This window comes from Eucalyptus grandis, chromosome 5 (genome assembly GCF_016545825.1).
Source record: "Eucalyptus grandis isolate ANBG69807.140 chromosome 5, ASM1654582v1, whole genome shotgun sequence".
In the NCBI taxonomy this organism is placed as follows: Eukaryota; Viridiplantae; Streptophyta; class Magnoliopsida; order Myrtales; family Myrtaceae; genus Eucalyptus; species Eucalyptus grandis.
Window position 1 is genome coordinate 1045029 of NC_052616.1, and position 22828 is coordinate 1067856.

The 22828-nt window shown below is 39.8% G+C and overlaps 4 protein-coding genes across 5 annotated transcripts in view; 3 read left to right on the forward strand and 1 right to left on the reverse strand.

Annotated features, from left to right (window-relative positions):
* The window catches only part of LOC104443442 (beta-amylase 7), a 9686-nt gene extending 6917 nt beyond the window's left edge, over window positions 1–2769 (forward strand). Inside the window, exons 8-11 of the mRNA XM_010056830.3 lie at window positions 53–313; window positions 780–995; window positions 1985–2204; window positions 2469–2769. Coding sequence (XP_010055132.2) covers window positions 53–313; window positions 780–995; window positions 1985–2204; window positions 2469–2497 — 726 coding nt within the window. The 3' untranslated portion in view covers window positions 2498–2769. The remainder of the gene's footprint in view (window positions 1–52; window positions 314–779; window positions 996–1984; window positions 2205–2468) is intronic.
* Window positions 2770–3322: 553 nt separating this feature from the next.
* Window positions 3323–7413, reverse strand: LOC104443443. Its single transcript, XM_010056835.3, has 5 exons — window positions 5791–7413; window positions 5237–5295; window positions 4825–4953; window positions 4337–4472; window positions 3323–3750 (listed from the first exon to the last, which is right to left on the reverse strand). Exons 1-5 carry the CDS (start codon window positions 6493–6495, stop codon window positions 3442–3444), a joined length of 1338 nt encoding a protein of 445 aa, XP_010055137.3. The 5' UTR covers window positions 6496–7413; the 3' UTR covers window positions 3323–3441.
* A 2514-nt stretch (window positions 7414–9927) lies between these two features.
* On the forward strand, window positions 9928–17472 carry LOC104431079 (acyl-coenzyme A thioesterase 8). Of its 2 annotated transcripts, none has more exons than XM_039313156.1 (17): window positions 9928–10104; window positions 10309–10401; window positions 11185–11252; window positions 11339–11411; window positions 11889–11935; window positions 12026–12151; window positions 12966–13043; window positions 13774–13861; window positions 14445–14557; window positions 15114–15176; window positions 15250–15320; window positions 15681–15785; window positions 15914–15970; window positions 16316–16417; window positions 16720–16768; window positions 16834–16902; window positions 17025–17472. In XM_039313156.1, exons 1-17 carry the CDS (start codon window positions 10089–10091, stop codon window positions 17100–17102), a joined length of 1296 nt encoding a protein of 431 aa, XP_039169090.1. In that variant the 5' UTR covers window positions 9928–10088; the 3' UTR covers window positions 17103–17472. The 2 variants fall into 2 exon arrangements, with proteins under 2 accessions (XP_039169090.1, XP_039169091.1); XM_039313157.1 differs by having other exon boundaries at window positions 15265–15320.
* A 1888-nt stretch (window positions 17473–19360) lies between these two features.
* On the forward strand, window positions 19361–22312 carry LOC120285998 (F-box/kelch-repeat protein SKIP4-like). The gene is given in 5 exon segments (XM_039312953.1): window positions 19361–19517; window positions 20171–20518; window positions 20520–20873; window positions 21519–21726; window positions 21728–22312. Coding segments are annotated over 4 exon segments (1077 nt in total). The 5' UTR covers window positions 19361–19517; window positions 20171–20393; the 3' UTR covers window positions 22118–22312.
* The last annotated feature ends 516 nt before the right edge of the window (window positions 22313–22828 follow it).

Consider the following 22828-nt stretch of genomic DNA (forward strand, 5'->3'; position numbering starts at 1 on the left):
TTGGAGTTTGTTCAAGAGTTTTCCTGAAAATGGCTATAATTTCCCCTTGAAGTGCTACGATCAGTATCTACTGAAGAATCTCAGAAAGGCAGCAGAGGCAAGGGGTCAGGCTTTTTGGGCTAGAGGTCCAGATAATGCAGGTTCTTATAATTCACAGCCACAAGAAACTGGTTTCTTCTGTGATGGAGGAGATTACGATGGCTATTTTGGAAGGTTCTTCCTTAAGTGGTACTCTCAGGTGTTGATTGATCATGGTGATAGAGTACTTGCCTTGGCAAAATTAGCTTTTGATGGTACTTGCATTGCTGCTAAGGTAGGTCCAATTTTTAGATTGATATTCATAGATGCAAACACATATTTACTGTTCCAATCAAAAAGTTTACCATCAATAGCTGCTTCGCCTTACTCTCTCCACGTTTGTCTTTTTGCATAAATATGGCTTTACTTCAAGTAGGAATAGGAATGCATTACAAAGTAGACATATGGGTGTAAAATTGCAGGCCTTTCGTTTGATTTTTATTCTTCAATTACGTTGATATTGGTAAAATGTTGGACAGTCAATGAAGTTAGTGTGAGAAACAGGAACCTAAGTCATTTGGAATGCAGAAATAATTTCCTCAATGTGCTGGGTGATTCATGTGATACTGGTGGAAGATTTTCTCCTTGAAAAATTCATATTAAGCAGGAATGTCATCATGAGGATATTGCTATTGGAATTGTGTTATTGAAATGCTGTAAAGTTTATTTTGATCGACTGTGCTATTTCAATTGCTGAGCAGCTATCAGGTATTTATTGGTGGTATAGGACAGCTAGTCATGCTGCTGAATCAACTGCTGGATTTTACAACCCATCCAATCGTGATGGTTATGCCACAATTGCAGCAATGCTGAAGAAGCATGGAGCTGCCTTGAACTTCACATGTGCTCAGTTGCACGTGCTAGACCAGCAGGATTTCTCAAGTGCACTGGCGGATCCTGATGGCTTGGCCTGGCAAGTAAGCCCTGAGATCTTTCTTCTTTTGTATAACCATATATGGTTGGGAGGGATAACTGCAGGGACGAAGCTTAAATTTGTTTTGTGGAGCATATAGCACCTGCTGAAATTTTAGAGCTATCATTTTAACACTTGGAAGCTTTTTGCTATGTATTACTTTGTTCTACTATTTTGTGGGTTTTGACCACACAAGATTCTCAACATCAGAAAGGTAACTCTCTTAGAGCTTGAAAAGACAAAAGTTGCCAAAAGAAAAATTACAGACGGCCGCCATTGTACATAAGAGTATGAGACAATTCGATGATGTTACACTATTTGTGTTTCTGAGTTATGGTGGAATTCTCTATAATTTTCTTGTAGGATAAAAGCCACCAAAAACCTTAAACTTTGTCTATTGAGATACATTTACCTCAAACTTTTTTTTTTGGTGATATAAAAAACTCCAAACTTATGTCCATATGACACATCTACCCCACACTTATACAGTGTGACATATTTATTTTGCGATACCAAAAACTTCAAACTGTTTTTGGTGACACCAAAAACCCCAGATTTTTATATATGTGACACATTTACCCCAAAAATTTGTGTCATAGAATAAAAGTTTCGGTTAAATGTGTCACACATGTAAAAGTTTAGGGTATTTGATGTCACTGAAAAAAGTTTGTGGTAAATGCATCATAGTGAGCAACGTTTGGGTTTTTTAGTGTCACAAAAAATAGTTTAGGGTAAAGGTCATTCTAGGCAAAGTTTGGGTTTTTTTGTGGCTTTTTCCCTTTCTTGTAAGATAATTACTCTCATAAGAATAATAAATAATCACAAATATATGGATGCAAAGAGTGATTTGCACTCGCATTTCATCACCTCCCCTGAAAAGAACTCCTAGCTTTATCCCTAGTTTACTGATATTTCCTACTAAATCGGGATTATATGTGGAACTAGAGGGTATCGTGCCTCCAGTGGCTTATGGAACTGTGTTTTGTGTTTTAGGTGCTGAATGCTGCTTGGGATCATGGCATCCCAGTTATCGGTGAGAATTTTCTACCTTGTCACACTCGTGTAGGATACAACAAGATGCTGGATGGTGCCAAGCTGTTGAATGATCCGGATGGGAGGCACTTTTTATCCTTCACCTACCTGAGGCTAAATTCCATCCTTATGGAAAGACAGAACTTATTAGAGTTCGAACGATTTGTGAAGAGAATGCATGGTAAATTTCTTACCTTGACCATATAGAAGTTGCTGTTATGAAGGATTGTTCTCTAATTTACAGTTGACGCAACAAAAAAGGCGATTATTAAGAGGGTTTATAGCAGATGTCACTTAATGAGATAAGGCTATTGTTGTTTGTTGTGGATGGCCAGGAACTGAACTCCTATTCTGGTAGGGGATTCATGTTCCATGCGCAACTACTGGAAAAATGTGAGGAGTGCGAATGCATGATTTTTACTCTACTCCTTTTTGGTTGCTGCAGGTGAGGCAGTTCGCGATCTACAGCAATAGCAGTAGAGAAGAAAGTGTGCTTAGTGCACTTGAATGTTTATTATTCTTCTTTCCCCAGAATTACGGGGAATTACTCTCTAGCAAAGTAGAAAAATAGCATTTTACTGTAGCTTTAAATGTATTTTGTAAATGAAGCCGCAAATAGAAGCGTTTAGTTTATGTAATTATTGAAGAACAATGATCCGTCATATCCCACAAAGATACGAACGTCTTACCGGCTTACAAGTCACAACTCCAATCTTTCACAAACTTGCTAAAGCTCAAGGGCCTCACTCGTTGTCAAGACTTCACTTCACCCGACATCTTCGTTCCATGTTCTTTTTGTTGGTTATTTACTAGTAGTACCTCTCACGTCCTTTTCGAATACTTTGGCAGATGTCCCACTTGTTAAGCTCCTCATGGACGAGTTTACAGATATATAATTTGCTAACGCCTTAATGAATATTGAAATTTAGTAGCATGAAATAACAATCACAACTAACAAATTACTGTAACATATTGAATTTTTTTTTTTTTTAAATTGAGGATAACTATCTGAGGTTTCCTAGAATTTAGCTTTTTCACAAAATCAAATTCAATCGTAATCTTGAGAGGGATAACATTGTCTCTGGACCGATATTACTTCTTTCAGGAAATGAAATCCTGTACTTCTTGCATCCGATTCATGTAAATTTGCTAACGGCTAGGTTAGCTTTTTGCTGGCTGAAAAAATTAAGTACCAAAGTTGCAGTTGACCTGCTTGATTCTCATGGAGGAAGAAATTTTTTACCGAAGCACCTTAAAGCTGCATTTGCAATAAGCACATGTTGAATTAAAGAGGTTGGATTAAAGACCAAAACTGACCTTCTATCATAGAATAATCTAAATACATAGGAAAGGGACATCAATTTGAATGAAAGAATGGGTTTTGTTGTCTGAGACACTTGCAAATTCAATGTACAAAACTATGATATCTTGAACACCATTTGGCCAGAGTCATTGACATGAAAGAGGCGCCTTACAAAACCGTCCCAACTTTCTTTCCTTTCACTGGATGATAACAATGGAGGTTCCTCTCTGGATCTTTCAGAACTCTCTGCTTCTACTTCATCAAATGTACCATAAGTAGGTGGGTAAGCCAGAGGAATATCCAAATCAACTGCCCTCTGAAGTGCGGCTTTATATTCCTCATCGTGTTCGCGCACAACAGACACTTGCCGCTCCATTCTCTGGCTCACTGGTATGTCCATCGTCTTATCTCTCTCCAGCATTACCTAAAAAAATAAGAAAAAACATTAAGTTACAGGAGTAAATTGCTGTCTCAGATCCCTTACAAGCATGATGATTCAGTTCACGGTCACCACAGGAGTTTCATTCACTATCATAATCCTTTCCGGCTTAATAATTAAGTACATGAAAAGCAACACTCAAAGGGATTGCATCTAGTAACATAATAATAATAGTAGTTAGGTCATATAGTTCAATGTGCATTAAAAGATCAAATTTTCAATCAAACATATTAAAGAATTTGAATTCACCGAGAAGCATGAAAATTTCCCCCATGTTTTTGGCTAGAAAAGCCAATGAAGTTTTTTATTTCTACATCCCCTCGATGGGATTCCCACTTGATGACTAAGGTGCTCCTTGATGCTATGAGGTTCACAAATTCACACAAAGTAGAACTGTTTTCATCAGAATGGCTCGCTGCAGTGCGGGCTTTTGAAACGGTTTCGCAGCAGTTCCCGGTTATATGGCAACCATAACATGAAGAACATATCACCAGATTCTGAGAAGGAAATTAATGCCAGTGTAAAATTGATAATTTGTGTAGTACTTGATAATTTAGAAGCTGAAACGTACATCGAGAGCCCTTTGAGATTCTCTTTCAATCCAAATGACAGCATGGTCAGACATTGCATTGCAAGAAATGACAATATGCTCAAACCTCCCATCCACAGGAACTGCTGTCCTCACAACAGGAGGAAACCTTCCTAACCTACAATCAAGATAGAGCAGGTTTACATAACGCTGAAAGAGAAACGCCCACAATTAATAATCTTTTATGACTCAAGCATTGTGACTAGTCCTGGTAAGACATGACCTTCAATTTCTTTTTCCAGCAGACCACCAGCAAAAACCAAGATGACAATAGTCTTGGACAGTGTTCATGTACCCAATGCTCTAAAACACATTGAAGAAAGCAAGCCGCATGCCTGGTACATGCACCTAATATCAGAATCACCTACTTAGTGAACTGAATGTGGACACAGTGAGGGGACATGTAGTACTGGATAGACCATTCCAAATTTGAGCAGAATCCAGCAGCATGCTAAAAGCTTTAATTGTACCTCATAGGCTTTCGCTCAACGATGTGATATAATCGTCCAGGAGCATACAACCTCCTTGGATCTCTGAGCATCTGATCTTCCAGGATGCACGTATCCTTCAAGCACATAAGGCATAATAAGCATGGCAAACTGTCAAATGGCAAAAGCCAGCAAGGTCAGTACCTTGATTTTCTCTTTCATACTTAAAATTTAGTGGCCAACCTATCTGACTAACCATGTGACAACACCTAGAACTTCAATTAAACTACCTCTGGACTTGTTTTCTTTACTAGGATACATAAGTATGGAATTTGCCTTTTCACCGATTGGAAACATACTAATACTGGATCTACATGTGCCTGTTTCTGAATGACTAATTCTGGATGCAAGATAATTTAGTACTGAAGAGTTAAATAATCATACGATCATTTACCAGAGAACGGATTTGAAAACATCCTCCAAGGCAGTTGTTGTCCGAGGCAAAAAATCATCCTGTTCCATTGCCGTAAATCAATTAATGAACATGAACATAAAGCAATGCATCAGTGAACTTTACATAGACAAAAATGTTGATCCAGACAGAAGAGATAAATCCAAACCCATGATGCTGGTCTTTCAAGTAAGAATAAGCATTTTTCAGGTACCAAAAAGTCGTGTTTTGAACGTGATGTAAAGCCCTATATCTCGTTTTTGGCTACTTTTTTATGCCATCATTCACTTTAAGCTCCTTATTGTCATAAATCATGCATTATTGGCCACCGATGTGCTATATATTACCAATGAAACTGTCCATTAGAGTAACTTCTTTGAGAGGGAATTACTATCTAGCTTGCATCCTGAAAAAGAAAACGATATAAAGATCCATAGAAGGTGAAGGCCCAATAATGCAACTGATGGCACTAAGCCGCACTTCTTACGAGCCACACTTATGACAGTCTAATCCACTACTTTAGACAGAACATAGAACGTTAAGCCGTAGTACTATACCTGCAAAACAACGGAATTGATTATATCTGCATATCTCACAGCCAAATTCAGTGATGTGCACCTAGCAGGAGCAATAGCATAACATCTAATCCTCTTCCTGTCAAAATTTCCCAATTTCTCTCGATTCTGGACCGCCACAATAGTCAACAGGGCCACCACCCCTGCCCCAAGGGAGTGTCCAGCAAAAGTGAGGGTATACTCTGGAAAACTCTCGAGTAATTCCTTTAGAACCTCACACTCAGCATCAAATACCCACATAGCTGACTTTAACAACCCATTGTGGACATACCCACCGTCCAATTTTGTCTGTCCCAGTTTATTATCCAGCAAAACTGCATAATCACTTTCCTTCGCTAAATTGAGTCCCCTAATGATCAACACAATATCCCTTCTTTCATGATCCATATACAGCATGTAAGGAGGAGCACGGCCTAGTGTCTCGTCATAGTCCTTACGATGCACGACCCAATCCGGGTTGATCCCATACCCTCCGGGGGGCGCCCATATTGGATTACGAAGATCTTCCTCGTATTCAGCTAGAACATAGCGACAAAGGCGAGGTACGGGCGCAAATTCTTCCGCCGTAGCAAGCCCCCAGTTCTCGCTCTCGTGGCCTGCCGAGTAGAGGCATTTCTTCCACAGCCAACGGGCACACGCCAGACAGTACACTGACTCGACGATGGGAAGGCAGCAGGTGATCGACATAGATGGCTACGAAGCAAGCATGACAATGCAATGGGAGCTAACATGAGTGCATACTACTAGAGGGGCTTTTATAAGCTGGAGATGAGGCCAAATTTAGTGACAGACTCGGCAAAGACGCGACTTTTTTATACAGGGGATTACCCAATATCATCGCGCGAGAAACGTCTGTCTGTCCAGACCGGGCCGAGCACTGGACCAGAAAACACTTCGCAAGAAACAGCAATTAAAGCTCGAAGTGCGTCGTCCGAGGACTTCAAAGCCTTTACTTACGGCAGACGTCAAACGTTTAAAAAAAAAACTCAAATTGAACACTACCCACAAACGATGGGAGCCGAAGACCGATGGATTGACCAAGACCCGTAATTGCGAGAGAAGCTGGGATCCTCACGTGCTCAACCTCCCACAAACCCCACACGATCCGACCCATCAACAGAGCTCCAAGTTCCCATCTCACGAACTTGCCCAAAAAGCAGTCTTTCCACCCCGCACGAACTCCACTCGATTCCGCGCGCGTATCTCGCGCGATCCCACAAGGGCGATCAGCCGAAACAGTCAATAAGATCCGAAGAAGAAGAAGAACAACAACAAAACAACAGAGAACAAAGAAAATGAAAAGTGGGTCGGGTTCCTTTTCGATCAAACTTTATGATGGTCGCATGAAAAATCGAGCATTTCGTGGAAAGTAAGAGAAGCGGAAAACAAAGAAAATGGAAGAGGAGAAGAGAGAGGGAATGAACAGTTTGCGTGCGCAACTACGGGTCAATGCCATGTTCTCTGTTTCTGGTTCGCGGAGCGTTGGGGGGCTTGGGGAATCTATCGGCCGATATGCGGTTTAGATTCCAGAAGTCGACTTCACGCCAATGGCGGGCGGTCTCCTTCCTTCTTCCTTCCCCGTGCTTCTTGTCATCGTGCCGTCGTCATTCCGAATTTTTCTAATCATTAAATGCGCCCAGCCTAAGGCTCGAGGTCCGATGAGACAGCGGCGTGGTTAAGGAAATCTCGTGTTGACCGTGCCAGCCGGCCGAGAATTGAACCGACCGATTTCGGTGCCAGTCATGGTTTTTTTCTTTATTTTGTTCCGTTTATTATATATAGACCTGAGTATGTCTTAAAATTGTTTCTTCTAAATTATGGAACATGAAATTTGGAGGATATCTGAAGCCCGATGAAAGAAAAACTCTCTTCAATTGGGAGAATAGGGCATGTGAATACCAGTATGTTAAAATAAGGAATACATTCATATTGGGTGCCGAGTTACCGGACTATCGCTAAAAGCTCCTATTGAAAGTTTATTTCTTGCTGGTTTTCCCTTGTAATATATATGTGTTAAATGTGAATGCAATTCTTTTTATTTGAGGGTAATAGGTTAAACATATTCAGTTTCGAACTAATATTTCCTATTTTAGAGAAATACGAAAAAGTACTTAATTAGGATTATAGATAAATCGGTTCGTTTCTATATTCTACCTTGTAATTCACCTCATGAGTTATGGGTTCTACCTTGAAACTATTTTAAGTTTGAAGCTCTAGTAAACCCTACCAACTCAGGATATAATAAAAGCAGGAATCAAACCGGTCAAGACTAATTCTCAACTTTTAGAATAGAGAACCAAACAAGGCATATTCTCAATTTTTGTAACTTGAAATTGGATCGATTCCCTTTTTTAACTGGCTGATTTGGGCCGGTTCTCGAGATGAGCCGGCCCATTTACTCACCTCTAATAAGGAGAGAGTTACGAGCCGCTAAATATTCTAATTAGTTTGCGATAACCTGCTCGCCATGTGACCAGAGTTCAAGGAAGCTACAATACTGAATTCGCCGGTTTAGCACCTTTACGCCCCGACTAACGTTGATTTTTTCAAGTGTGGCCATGGCTCAAATCGAGGATTACGTATGAGTGTGGGCCTCTCGTATTGGGCCGTCACAGCTCATCGCCTGTGGAAAGCGATTAGGTTAGTGGGCTTTCTTGAAGGCTTGCGATTGATCTATTATAAAGGTGGTTTCCCAACTTGGGCCCAAGCCCAACCATCTTTAAGCAATGCGAGGCCAGCCCATTTATCCAACCGGAGTCAAATGGCGTGTTCATAAAAGATTCTATTCGCCCAACCTAGCTAGCCTTGTGGCAAAACATCAATAGGTTCGCCTAGAAGCAGCTACTCCATGGACGTAACTTGACTAAGTCAGTCCAACTCTAACAGCACTAAATGCATTAATACCACCAAAAAAAAAAAAAAAATCCTAAATTTATATATCAAATTTCCATTTATTCTAAATTAATTTCGTATCATAAAAACTTTTGAACTGATGTCACATTTACCCTACATTAGTATATCGGTTATATAAAAATTGGTATTATTATGTCACCTATTTATCCAAAATCAGTGCATCCGTGTCACATTCATTCAAAAAAACTCAGATTTCCCATAATTTTGGGTAATTAGGGTATTAATATAAATGTAGCATGGGTGCACCGATTTTGCGATTTTTTGTGATACAAAAATTACTTTGAGGTAAAAGTCATATAAATTTATCAGTGTGAAAGTTGTTGCGACACAAAAATTAAATTAAAGGTGTCAGTGATATGGAATTTACTGATTTAGTGCTTTTGGCAGTATTAAATCTCCTAGAATTGACTAATCGAGTCGTGCGGACTTATCTGCAACAAGGATGGTCCACGCTCTAAATGTGTTTGGTATTGATGGTCGGGTGGTCAACATCTTAGAGACAAGAATGATTAAAAAAAAAAGGACCCAATTTGGTCATCCATCGTGATCGCACGCCTCTATAGGATTCTCCCCTCGCAGCCCTTCTTTTCCACATTCGCTTATAAAGGACGACGACTTTAAATACTCTCTCAGGCTCTCCACAAAACCCAACCGCATTTTTCCTTCTAAGCATGCGGTCTTTTTCGATTATATGTTGAAATTCGTGATTATATATCTCCTTAATATTTAACGTTTTTTATAAGGGAAATTTCGAATCCGACAAATCCTAGCTAATAAATAAATGGGATCATTTTTTTATTTTATTTTGTGAGTCCTATGCTATTTATATTCTAACGCTCATTATCAAACTTTTGCCCTGTTCTGGTAGGACGTGAGAGTCAAAATCCACTCTTGAAATTAATTCGTCTATATCCCAGCCTCCTTGAAAATGTGGGGATTCGAACCTCCCATCTCTTCTTTCTATGTTGGAAGAGTAATCCCAGTAATTAAATGGAATCGTTGACATGGTTTAAGACGAGAGGTTAGAAACTAACGAAACCTAAAAACGCCATTTCCCATTTTTCGGACACGTTCACTGAATGAAATAATGCGACTTTTTAAAATTCATTTAACCTGAACAAACGCTAACCTACCCACGAATCACACATATGATTCACGTGCAGCAGAGGTCGCAACATAAAAGCTGATGGTCCGCGCGACACGTGATCATTTTCACCCTTCTGCCTTTTCTGTTAGCAAAAATCGCGGGGCTCCTCCCCACTATCAACGGTTCCGGGAACGAGGAAAGCGTAAGCGGATCATCGACATCATTGCGGCCGCGACTACCGCCTCCCTCCGTCACGCTCGACGCTCCCCACTCCCCGCGCATGGATTCCCAGTCAGGTAGGCGATCCAATTCCCATATGGAAATCCCCCCCGTCCCTTCATTCCCTCCTCCATCTCCTTTTCCTCTTTCGCCTTTCCCGCGATTCGTCACGTGGGAGGGTGGCTCGCTCGTTGCGTGATTGAATTCGAGCGCGTGTGATCATGGGTCGCGTGATTTCCGCGCGTTGGGTTGTGACTCCGTCGAGTTCGTCTGTGTCGCAGTGGTCGAGTTCCTGGGCTGCGTCCCCTTGCTGCAGAAGCTCCCCACTTCGTCGCTCCGGAAGATCGCCGACGCCGTGACGTTCAAGCACTACGGTAAGCGTTTCCCTCTCCGCTTGCGTTTGCTTTCTTGTGGGCAATTGGAGGTTTCGTGTGAGCGATGTGCGGGGTGAATCGTAGACCATCGAATGGTCGGGTTAGGTTGGGTTTGGGTCGGAGCGAAAATGGTCCGACCCAAATTGACCCATCGGCTCATTTTTATGCAATGTGGCCCTTGTTGACATAACACTTTCATATTTCACCCCATCTAGGAAAAATTATAGCCAAACTGAGGTGAGAGCATGGAGTGAGTGAGCGTAAGATCAAGAATGGAGTAAGCGAGCGTAAGATTAAGAGTGAAGAGAAAGTTATTGAAGTGGGTTGAGTGTAAGTCAATGTAAGATTAAGAGTGAAGAGAAAGTTATTGAAGTGGGTTGAGTGTAAGTCAATTGTGAACCTATTGGGCTTTACCATTCTAAATTCATTAATGACTTATTTATTGATATAATTAAGCCATATAACAACCGAGCCCATTATTTATTGAATATAATTAAATCATATAACATTTGAGCCCATCAAATATGGGTTAAGAAATGAGTTTAGTGAATCGTGCTTGACTTTGCGATTGGTGATATAGAGTAGCTGAAGTAGAGTCAAAGACAGGGTGAACCATGAGTTGGTCATCATTTCATCGAATGATGTGATATCATTTTATTTGGGTTTCTGTTCTTTCATTTATTTATTTTTCGCCTGTGCTGATTATTGTAATTGTTAAGGGAGAGCGTGTGTCTTACTTATGCCCGGTGTTTTAAGAGTGCTTGCTGGTCCGTGGACGTGCAGATAAAGGAGCCTATGTTGTTCATGAAGGAGATGTTGGGGAAGGAGTGTACTTTATCTGGGAGGGCGAGGTGAATTTGTTTGCACTGCTTGTGTCCATCCATAGGAATATGTTGTGGAGATCGATTGTCCTGCTTACTCTGTGCTAACATGACAGGCTGAAGTCTCTGGACCGGTTGACTCAGAGGACCCTGATTTCAAATTGAGCAAATATGATTATTTTGGCCACGGTGAAATACTGAGTTTCTTCTCTCATGTATATTGGGGATTGTGATTACTTGTTTTGGTGTCTTTTAATTCTAATCTGCATCACTGTATTTGTGATTTGTCCATTAATGTAACTGATAATATAGTGTTTGATCATTTCTTTCAGGACTATGGCTGAAGTAATCTACAACTTCACTAATTATAGAATTTGTTCTACACAGCGACATCTTCCTCTTGAAACTTCAAGTTCATTTTTAGGGGCGGGGGTGGTGTGCATATCTTCATCTCTGCATCTATATTTACTTGATTAGATAGGGACATGAGAATAATGTTTTTTCAGACTAAGATAGCAGGGTTATGGTATGATGTGGGTTTAAATCCCTCTAATATATGTGTCCCTATTATTTGATTTGTCAACACTAGCTTTAGAAAGCCAGCTTTGGCTTCCTGAACTGTCTATTTTGGTTGCGCTAATGACTGTCTTCATTTAATCATTTCAGGGACAACAATAGCAGTTCATGCTGCTGATATAATTGCTTTGTCAAAGGTGGTTGCTTGTTTCCTCTTCGTGTTTCTCTTGTAGTTCCATTCCAGCTGCTATAGTTCATAACATTGGCGCTTTAATTTTCATCTGCAGCTTACCTGCATAGTGCTACCGCATGAGCACTGCCATCTGCTGCAGCCTAAGTCAATATGGAGTTCGGATGAAACAAAAGAAACGTGCAGCCTTGTTGAGCGTATACTACACCTGGAACCCATTGAAGTATGTTTCAGTAGAGGTCGCTTTCCATTTTTAAGCCTCATTTCTGTGCTAAATTATTCATGGATTTCCTCTCACGCTTGAATGTCCCCACTCGTTCATGGTGCAAATAGGCATATTTAAATTGAACTTCTTTACATCACATTGTTCAGTACTTATTCACTGGAATCATCATCATGGCTGATAAATGCTACATGACTGTTACACAGTACCTGCTTAGTGGTGTCACATAACCATGAACGTTTTCAAAGAACTGTAACTTAACAGAAATCAGTCAAAGATTAGATGGCCTAATGATATATTGCCTCCACAACCAATTCTATCAAGAGTTATCCTCTTTTGGAATTATCTATGGATATCACATTTTCTTGTTCTTCCCCATTTTTTTATGCTTCTTGCTCTCCTATAGTCCTTTAAGTTGAATCTATAGATATAGTTCCTTTTCACTGTCAATGACGATACTAAATGATTTGTCTCATTGTCCATTGCTTACACAGTTCTTATGTGATGGAATCCAATGCACTACTTGATATGCTTTTTGTTGCGTGATGATGTTAAGAAAAGAAGATTTCTAGTTTCCATGAACTTATTTGCATGTGCATGTTATCCTTGGAAACAAGATTTATATCGCATGCCCATATTTTTGTCTTAGAGGTCTCTAGCTACTGTTATATCGCATGCCCATATTTTCGTCTTAGAGGTCTCTAGTTACTGTTTACAGTTTTGCGACACATGCTAAGATTAAATGTGGGACAGCAGACAGCAGACAGGTGGTCTTTATCTGTGAATAAGTTGTCATTACATGTTTGTTTTGAAGGTTAACATATTTCAAGGGATCACTTTGCCAGAGGCTCCGAGATTTGGGAAAGTTTTCGGCGGGCAGTTCATTGCTCAGGCATAATTAACCATCTAACCCCTCTTTTTGAAGTATCGAACGAGTGGTTGATGCTGATGTTGGTGTTTTCCTATTATGATGAAACAACACATGGCAATCCTTGGCTTTATGTTCTATTCCTATGTGAAAGAAATCATTTCTGGCTTGTGGAGTTATGCTGTCTATAATCATTGATTCATGTGCATTACATCAACATTTACCAATTTTTACTCAATTGCAATATGCAGTATGCTTAATCTGTTAGACCATTGATTTCCTGTCCGTGTAATTCTGGATATTGCAAACTTACAAAAGCATTGAGTTTCTCTGTTGATTGAGTGGCCGTTACTGTCATTCTGACTCACAATTTATTCTTATATAGCTTTTATTAAGTACTTAATGTCAAGCCATCTGCAGCAATTTCTTCCCTCCAGAAGGACATTGGAACTTCTGAAATCCTCCATCCATTTTTCATTAATCAATTGTTGACAGAAGATGACATATGTCGTCTGATCAGTCTTCTAGTTGGCTTAGCAAGGTTGTTGTAGATTTGCATCCCATGACTAATGGTGTTAGATCTAGAAATATTTCTCTCGACAGAAAGTAATTTACGATCTTGACTAAAATTTAGTTCTGCATCACGTAGAGAAATCTCTTCATCTCACTTCAAAGCTGATTGTGGTAGCATATTTTATGTTTATTTGAAGGCAGGAATGCTAATCCTAATCAGTATTGGTACCTGATAATGCAGGCTGCAGCTGCTGCATCGAAAACTGTTGACTGTCTAAAGGTTATTCACAGTTTGCATGTTTATTTTCTTCTGGTTGGGGACCTTATTAGTAAGTATTCATTGTACATTCTTCAGTACCTAGTAGTGTAGTGTGCTCACTGGCTGTTTCCTGTCCTTTCTCTTTTTCATTGAACATCTGTGTGCACAAAGTTTTTATTCACTTTTGCATTTCTTTCTAAAAATCTTGCAGGTAGTTAGGGTGTTACGGTTTATCTGGTCCTGTAACTGTCAGCTGCTGACAAAACTCCATGGACCTTATCTTAGTCTTAGATCACCCATTATTGCAATTTTTGTTTTCATTGAGTTGACAAGCTAGAATGAAAAATTGCTTTGGGTTCCATTTTACGCTCTTACTGCAATTCTATTTCCGCTTGTCCACAGTGCAACAATATTTTTGGAAATTAGAAATCGGCGTTTTCTGCTATTTTCTGGAGATTTGTTCCGAGTCACTTTCACCTCATGCACATTAATGTTTGATTGTGTTGCCACTCTATTTCTACTTGTGTCTACTTGTGTGCAGTGCAACAGCATTCTGGAATATAAGGAAATTAGAGAACAAGCATTGTCTACTCTTTTTCTGAAAAATTTGTTCCGAGTTGCTTTTGCATCATGCACATTAATCTTCATTGCAGTGCCAATTATATATGAAGTTCACCGACTACGCGATGGTAAAAATTTTGCAACCCGCAGAGTAGATGCAATCCAAAAAGGAACACTCATCTTCACATTGATTGCTTCATTTCAGGTAGTGCTTTTATCTCTTGGATTGGCTAGATAGTGTTTTAGTTTCTGTTTTGTACCATTTCTAGAAATTAAAAATTTTCTAGAAGTGAATTTCTGTATTTTGAGTGCCGTGATATGTTATTGAGTTAAATTATCTAAGAAGTCAACAGTGAAAAACTGCTTAAAATCATTATCTTATAAGGATGTCGTGGGACCCTTGCATTGGTTTCATCATATTTATTGCTCTGGGGATATATCCATTGTGCTCATTGAAGCTGCTTCTGAATTACATGAGTGAACTGAGATAACAAGTATTATACCCTAGGAGATACAAATGCGTAAGATTTAAAGATGTAAAAAACCAAACTAAAGTCCACTTGGAGATTTCAGATGGATTTGATGCCATCCGTTAAAGTTTTGCCAAGAATCCATGGTATGACAGGCGCCCTTTCATGAAAGTTTAGCCATAATTCAAGCATCCAATTGATTGATGATAATCCTGTCGATTATCTAAGAACAATAGAAAGATGCTCTCAGCATCATGTGATGCTTTTGACTCTCTATAAACAATTCTACAGACACAAGAAGAAGGATTTGAACATCAGGTCATAACGATGCCATCTGTTCCCGCTCCAGAGACGGTAAGTGAATTAAACACAGATTACTGCACTTCTTTGCATTCTCCATGTGATTGCTTCTTTGACTTTTTAACAGCCATGCTTGTTGCAGCTTCTATCAATGGAACAGCTACGAGAAAGGCGCCTTATTGATCCTCGCCTACCCAGGTAAGGGTATGTACTGTGATAACAATTATAGCCTGATGCACACGATGTATTCTAGTCTTTCTGTTCCCATTCACTTGTTTTTGGCCATTATATTTCCAGCAAATCTGCGCAAGTGCATTTGTGCACATCCCTTACTATACCTTCAAAATAAAATGATGATTTTCATTCTGTATGTTATTGTTGTCAAAAGAAAGTCCAGCAAGCTTCCCTCATATTAGTCACTGGATATGTTGTTGACCGTTTCCTTGTGATATATATTATAAGTTGTCTTGAGGGTTCCACTTGCATATTTATCTTGAAGACAATTACATGCCTTTTTGTTTTTACATTGATATCATATGAATGGTGGCAACATTTCAGGGGTTATCGGAACAAAGTGGCTACGACAAAGTTTATTCCGTGGCCTATAGAGATACGATTTTGTGAGCCTAGCAACGCCACCAATCAGACTGAAACCCCTCCAAGGTCAGGCATAACTTATTAGTCGGATACAGAGTCTTTTTTTGTACAAGAGGTCGCAATGTTGTGATACGTGTTCTATTTGGCATAGAAATGTGGCCATCTGAATTACTTCTGATCTGATCATGTGACAGTTTGAGGTATTGGTTCAAAGCAAAAGGGAAGCTATCAGATGACCAGGCCTTGCATAGGTGGGTACTTCCTTAAGATGTACAATTGCATGTTGTGGGGGTTCAAATAATGATCATGGGGACAGATTAGTGTGACTTCTATCCTGTTTTGACTCAGAGGGTATCTGATTGTCTGTTGCCCCCATTCAAAATTGCTTTTTAGTCTCGGTTTCATTTGCCTCAAGAGATGCTTGTTTTTTAAAAGTCAATTTAGTGTGTCTGTTTATATTATTGTGTAATACACATAATTATGACAATGACCAAATGGATCGTCAAATGTGTTAGTTGTGGATCGGACACTAGAGTCTTTGAACATCAGAAGAATGACTGGTTTATACTAGATGATCTCTTTGCAATCTTTTGCAGATGTGTGGTGGCGTTCGCTTCGGATCTAATATTTCTGGGGACTAGCTTGAATCCTCACCGTAGAAAGGGTCTGAAGACATATTCCGTTAGTCTCGACCACGCGTAAGTATCATTTTTCTATTAATCTTCAGTTGGGTCTCATGATGTTGGGTTGTTGCAAGGATTGCACCATTTCCTGAGCGGGGCATTTTCTCTCCTAATCCTCGTGGCTCTTATATTTACTAATGCGAGCAAACTATTATATATTTATCATTATGAAATTAACTGGGCTAAAGGTTGTCTCTAGACTTATGAAATCTACTTCCAAATTATATGCTGCTGATTTCTCAAGTGAACCTGAGCATACAGTAATTTTAGCTAATCTTAGAATACATCAACTGTCCCCTCCCTCTCCATTTTCTCAGGATGTGGTTCCACCGAAATTTAAGAGCTGATGACTGGATTTTATTTGAGGTAAGATAACTTGAAAGGTTTGATTTTAGATATGTGAAGAAGCTAATGGATATACTGATTTACAGATTTTGAGTCCCATCGCCCATAATGCCCGTGGCCTTGTGTCTGGACGAATGTTTAGTAGGAATGGGGAGGTAATCACCAAAATTGTTCTTTTGGCTGCTCTCCTCTTCCTGCTTATCCTTTTTATTATACTTCTCTGTCATTTTTCTTCTATCTGGACTCACAGAGTGTTTCTGATTATTCGTGATGGCAGCTACTCGTGACACTGACGCAGGAGGGCTTAATTAGGAAGGCTAAACCATCGGCTTCAGTTGCTGCATCGAAGCTCTGATGTCTGGGCAAGGCATTGCACAGATACCTGGTTCCTCTTGTTTAATTCTATAGGGTTTCGAATTCGCTTTCTGTTCCGTAGTTGCATTTCTTTGAAGCGTTGACAGGAAAAGCGTTCTAGATGATGCACGAGGACTGCGGGTTGGGCCTTCCTACAAACCGCATTAAGGGTGGCGAACCTTTTCTTGTAACGGAAGTTACTGTTGGAGGCCACCGACCTCCAGGCATCACTTGAGTTTTGCTTAGTTTCAACTCTTGAATATATTAGACCTTGAATGCGACCGATCGAACTCAAAGGCCAAGCCCATATACTTGTGATTTAACACTTGCATTTGGCCAGAAGCGAATCTCATGAGATCTGGCTTTGGGGACTTGTGTTGTCTGTGTCACTGCGGTATGCAGATTTATCTGTAATAGGATCGAGAGATGACTAGATCCAGAATTCGCGGCCGAAAAACGAGGAATTTCGTGGCCTAAATTGCTTGCTGTCATCAATCAAATTGGCTCAATATAAAGTTACAGGGCTTATAACTACAAATATATTTAAATTGATGTTCACTGTGGATGGTATGGTTCACGTATGATCGTTACCGAGATAAGTTGTTTTTCCTATTGCTTGGAAATATACATGATGAAAAGCATGTTTCAAACTATTAGCATTTAATGAGTTCTCAGTCTCATTAGTAACTTTTGAAATGGAAAATTAACTACTAAATCTGCGGTTAGGGTAGTCCATTTAGTCCACCATGGATCGGGTCGGCCATAATGTTTCATATAAAGAGGTTACTTAATCTTTTCATATGACTAAATCCACTCTAATTTTACTGGACAAGCAAACTTGTTCTTGATGATTTCCTTACTTGCACTATTCGTGCAATTTAGTCAATTTCCTCTTATCAGCTTCCTTCAAATCTGGATCAAGATTGATCTAATCACAACTTGCTCATTTTTTGCATTTCTACCTCAAAGGCTCAGTTTGCAATGAATTTGTTATTTGACTAGTCTAAGAATAATTCAAATCTCTTTATTTGTTAAAAAATAATTTTTTTTTCGCTGTCGAAACACCTCACATAGAGCATGTAATAAGTTATAAGAGTATCTACATAAAAAAAATAAAAAAATAAAACAATGACATCAAAAAAGACTATGCAAATTGAGGCAAATTGATAGTTTTCCTAAACGCCCCATGAATGGTTTTAATATTTTCCAATTTAAATGAATGAAATGTAATGGTTATTTTATTTTTTATAGTTTATGTCATCTTTTACAAATTTTGCATTGGGGATTGCGATTGCCATTTTATCGTGCAAATCTTTAAAAAGATCACTTTGTTTTGTCCCGGTCATTCTACTATGTGTACATAAACACAATCAACAGCAAAGAGTTTGGCGAAAATATGCATAAAAGGAAAAGTTTCTGAATATTTTATGTTTCAATTATACCATAAATTTGCTTAACAGCATGGAATAAGATTAGGTTTTTTTAGAATATCTTTATACGACAAAGCTAATACATACGACGATAAGAATTAAAAATAGAAAACAGAAAAGAAAAGGTAATGCTTTCAACATGTATAGTAATATCTAAGTAACTCTTTTTGAAAAAAAAAAGGAAAAGAAAGGACGTGTTATTCTTAATTGAGAAATTAGACACTACATAGAAATAGCAGAATTTAAATGATAGAAATTGAATAAATTTAGAGTCCATCACTTTAAATTTCGAATGGCCAATTAAGGTAATTCTTGCCTCTTTAGTTAAAAATAGGTCGATTTAGACATGACGTGAATAGGACTAATTGGTTCCCGATCCAGTCCAATTTCGAGGTGGAATTGAGAATTGGATCGGGAAGACCGGTTTCCAGATTTTGGGACTAGGAACTGGACCGACTGGTCCTGGATCGAGAACCGAACCGATCGGCCAATCTAGTCTGGTCCAGTGGAACCCATAAATTTGCTATTTTGCGTCAAAAATAAAATGAAAAATGAGAGAAATTGAAATGAATAAGAGTTTATTTTTTTAAGAAATTTAAAAAAGTATATTATATATATAAAATTAACTAATCCTGTTCGTCAATTTGATTCCCACCTTAGAATCGAGAATCGGATCAACAGGCCACCGATTCCAAAAGTGAAAATCAGGAATTGATCATTTTCTTTGGGAATCGTTCAAAATCGACCGATCCGATCTGATCCGATTCGGTCCGGGCAATTTTGGGTTACAGCCCCAGACGTGGAGGTGGTCGCCCGACCCAAAGACGAAAGTTCGCATTTTTATTATATAATGCGATTGTTTTTCCTGCAAGTTCTTACGTCCCCAACACTCTCCCTGCCAATTTTCTCTCTCGCTGAGTTGCATTTTCCAGCAGATCGGAGGGAGATTGGAGCTCTCGTCTCGTCGGATCATCGGAGAACCCCAGGTTCGTGCGTCGCTTCTCTTCGATTCGACCAATTCCCTCTTCTTAGTTTTTCCGAATCGTGGAATCGTCAGGTGGTCTGGTCTGCTCTTTCTGGCGTCTAGACGGTCCGTGTCCCACGTCATTGCGGCCTGATTTCGGTTCTTCTTTCGCAATTAGCTTGCTTGCGATCTGGGTCGAGTTGGGTTCGCGTTAATTCTTGTTTTTTCGGTTCCGGGAAGTCGTTTGTGATTCCTCGGCATTCGTCCGCAAAGGAGGCAATTTGACGTTTCGAGGATGCATGAGATGTAGAAATTTCGAGTGTGGTCGAGCGAATGGGCAAGCTCGCTCGCGACCTACAAGAGATTCATGGGTTTCTTCCTCCCTGTGTTCAAGAGAGTGACGCTGAGCTGAATGTCGATTAAGAGTTGATTGAGTTGATTTGTCATTCACATTTCAGAGAAAAAAGAGGTTTCGGTGTCAGTCTCGATCATTGGGATTCAAAAAGTTCCAACTTTCGGGTGGACTATACCCTGACCTAATTGTATGCTTTATCATGAAGTCGTTTCATTACTTGCGCTAGATGAAATTAGAACGAAATCCATATGGGTATCGTCCTAAGTTGAGATATATCCTTGGATGCTCTTTTTCTGAGTCTTTTTTTCTTTCATTTGCAGGTCCCTTTCTACATTGCTTTGCTCTCAAGTGCATACCACATTTAGGCGAAATGCACGGATGAAACTAATCTTCCTTGCTTAATTGTTCTACGTGGTGGTCTGCCAGTGCCTAGAGCGATAGTCAATTTTCAGTTTTTGTTGGCTTGTTTCGAGAGAAGGTGTGGAAACGATTAAATTTTGTCTTTTTAGCCTAAATTTGACAGTTCCTAGCTGAGGCACTGCCATGGAATGTATTCAAAGTACGTCTCAAGTGGCAGCTGGAAATGAACTTGCTCAAATGCCTCTGATACCTGGGCTTCCTGATGACATCGCTCTTTCCTGCTTGGCAAGACTTCCACGGAAGTTCCACAGTCTTGAAATGCGTGTCTAAGCGGTGGAGAGACTTAGTTTGTAGTGATGAGTGGTATTCTTACAGGAGAAAGCATAAACTTGACGAAGCATGGATCTATGCTTTGTGTAGAGACAAACAGGAACGTAGTTTCTGTTATGTGTTAGACCCCAATTCCTCGCAAAGATGTTGGAAGCACATTCAAGGCATTCCCCCGCAAATTTCAAAGCGAAAAGGCATGGGATTTGAAACGCTCGGGAAGAAGATTTACTTTTTGGGAGGTTGTGGTTGGGTTGAAGAGCCTACTGATGAAGTGTACTGCTATGATGTTTCTGCCAACACATGGAATGAAACTACTTCATTGTCAATTGCGAGGTACATGGTGATATTAATGTTCTTAATCTATAAAATTGGCCATGTACTGCCTTTGCATGTTGAAACACTGCGGTTTTCTTTTTATTTTCCTGGGCATGGCGTTTCTTGCTATCATTTAGTTTAATCTTCTTTGTAGGGCTTAGATCTGAATTTCTACTCGATGAAAGATTATCTGAATTTCTACTCGATGAAAGATTGGCCTTTTTTCTCCTCATTCATCTATAAGTGCAAAACTTTGCAGATAAGGACGTTTTGGTAGATTCTAGACACGTGTTAGGACAATTCATCTTCATGAGGACACATATTAGAATGCTAGGGAAAATATAGCAGCAATAGAACTTGATAGACACAATAGAGGAGGAAGTAGTAAGTAAGTAACCTCTGAAACTCTATGCGGTAGGAGAGAACTCATGATCTCTATGATACATTGTCACCCATAAGGGAATGATAATGAACCCTCATGCTCTTGACTGGTGGTGGTGTTTCTTGCCTTCTACCAGTTGGGAAATATAAGAACAATAAAAGCTGGTGACTTGATTGTTTGATGGGAATTTTTTGTAGACTGAACTTCCACAGGTTTCTTTTTTCTTTTCTCATGCACTGAAGGTTATATAGCTTCTTATCTAATTCAGTTAAGCTCTTCAGGTGCTATTTTGCTTGTGAAGTCTTGGATGAGAAAATTTATGCAATTGGGGGTTTAGGTACAGATCTGAGCGGTCCCAATTCTTGGGACACTTATGATCCCAGCATAAATGGTTGGATCTCTCACGTGGACCCTAACCTCGTTCCTGACATAGAAGATTCTGTGGTATTGGATGGGCAAATATATATCCGATGCGGTGGTTCTTCACTTTTGCTCTCATGTCTATGCCATTGTGTACGAACCATCGAGGGGCTCGTGGCAACATGTGGACGCTGACATCGCGTCTGGCTGGAAAGGTCCAGCAGTCGTCATAGATGGGACTCTTTATGTGTTGGATCAAAGTTCAGGACTAAGGCTGATGAAGTGGCAGAAGGAAAGCAAGGATTGGGTGGTGGTTAAGAGATTGTCACAGCTATTAACTCAACCTCCTTGCCGACTTGTTGCAATTGGCAAGAGATTATTTGTCATAGGGAAGGGGCTTAGCACGCTGGTGTTCGATGTGGACCAGAGTGAAAACGCAGGAAGAATAATGGTGGGATCTTCCATATCCAAGTTGACTTCTGATTATGATGTAATTAGCTGTAAAGTTGTAGCACTATAAAGTTGGTCAGGCTCATTTAAATTCTTGTTGGATTGTGATTTGTGACTCCACAGGCCCCCGTATTTATGATGTTTGTGGTCAGTAAATATGTTGGGTTGTTCTTTCTGAGAATGGACGCCGAAGAAGTGAATGTATATCACGTTTGTAAATATGAACAAGGTTGTTCCTGCTACATTAGTTGACATTTTAGAGAAATGGATAGCGGTTTTTCTTTTCTACACGTAAGTGTGGATAGCGGTTTTCATGAAAACGCTGCTCTGATCCATCCTGCATTTCCAAGATTTCACAAGTTGTCAAAGACTTGTAGTAACAACCTCACGAGAGAGAGATTCCGACCCAAAATCTAATACGACGAATTGAATACAGGTGATTGGAAATAGCGTGAAAAATTATGGTTTTTTAGTGGTTCCGGCATTGGACTCGTTGTTTTTTTGATGAGTTTGGTTCCCACTGTTTTATTTTTGGGCATGATGAACGTAGCCTATTCATTCACTTAGAAACAGCTACGGATTGAGAGATGCCGGGACGATATTGACGTGAAGTTTGTTGGAAGAGGCCCTTCGTCTCCGTGCTGCTCCAGGAGGAGTTGATACGTTCAGAAGGAACGGAAGAATTTCGATTCAGATGGATCGTAACGCATTCCGTGGGACGCGGCGACTGAGCTTTTCAGATGAAAATGCCTACAGAAGGTACCTGTGTGATATGCACGCA

Excerpts from the sequence above, each read along its gene's own strand:
- LOC104431079 (XM_039313156.1), top strand. Across the intron at positions 10,402-11,184 it reads CGTGACGTTCAAGCACTACG|ATAAAGGAGCCTATGTTGTT; the intron begins GTAAGCGTTTCC and ends GTGGACGTGCAG. Across the intron at positions 15,321-15,680 it reads ATTGATCCTCGCCTACCCAG|GGGTTATCGGAACAAAGTGG; the intron begins GTAAGGGTATGT and ends GCAACATTTCAG.
- LOC104443443 (XM_010056835.3), bottom strand. The coding sequence starts at position 6,495 with ATGTCGATCACCTGCTGCCTTCCCATCGTCGAGTCAGTGTACTGTCTG. Across the intron at positions 4,954-5,236 it reads GTTTTCAAATCCGTTCTCTG|TTTGCCATGCTTATTATGCC; the intron begins GTAAATGATCGT and ends GCCATTTGACAG. Across the intron at positions 3,751-4,336 it reads AATCTCAAAGGGCTCTCGAT|GTAATGCTGGAGAGAGATAA; the intron begins GTACGTTTCAGC and ends TTATTTTTTTAG.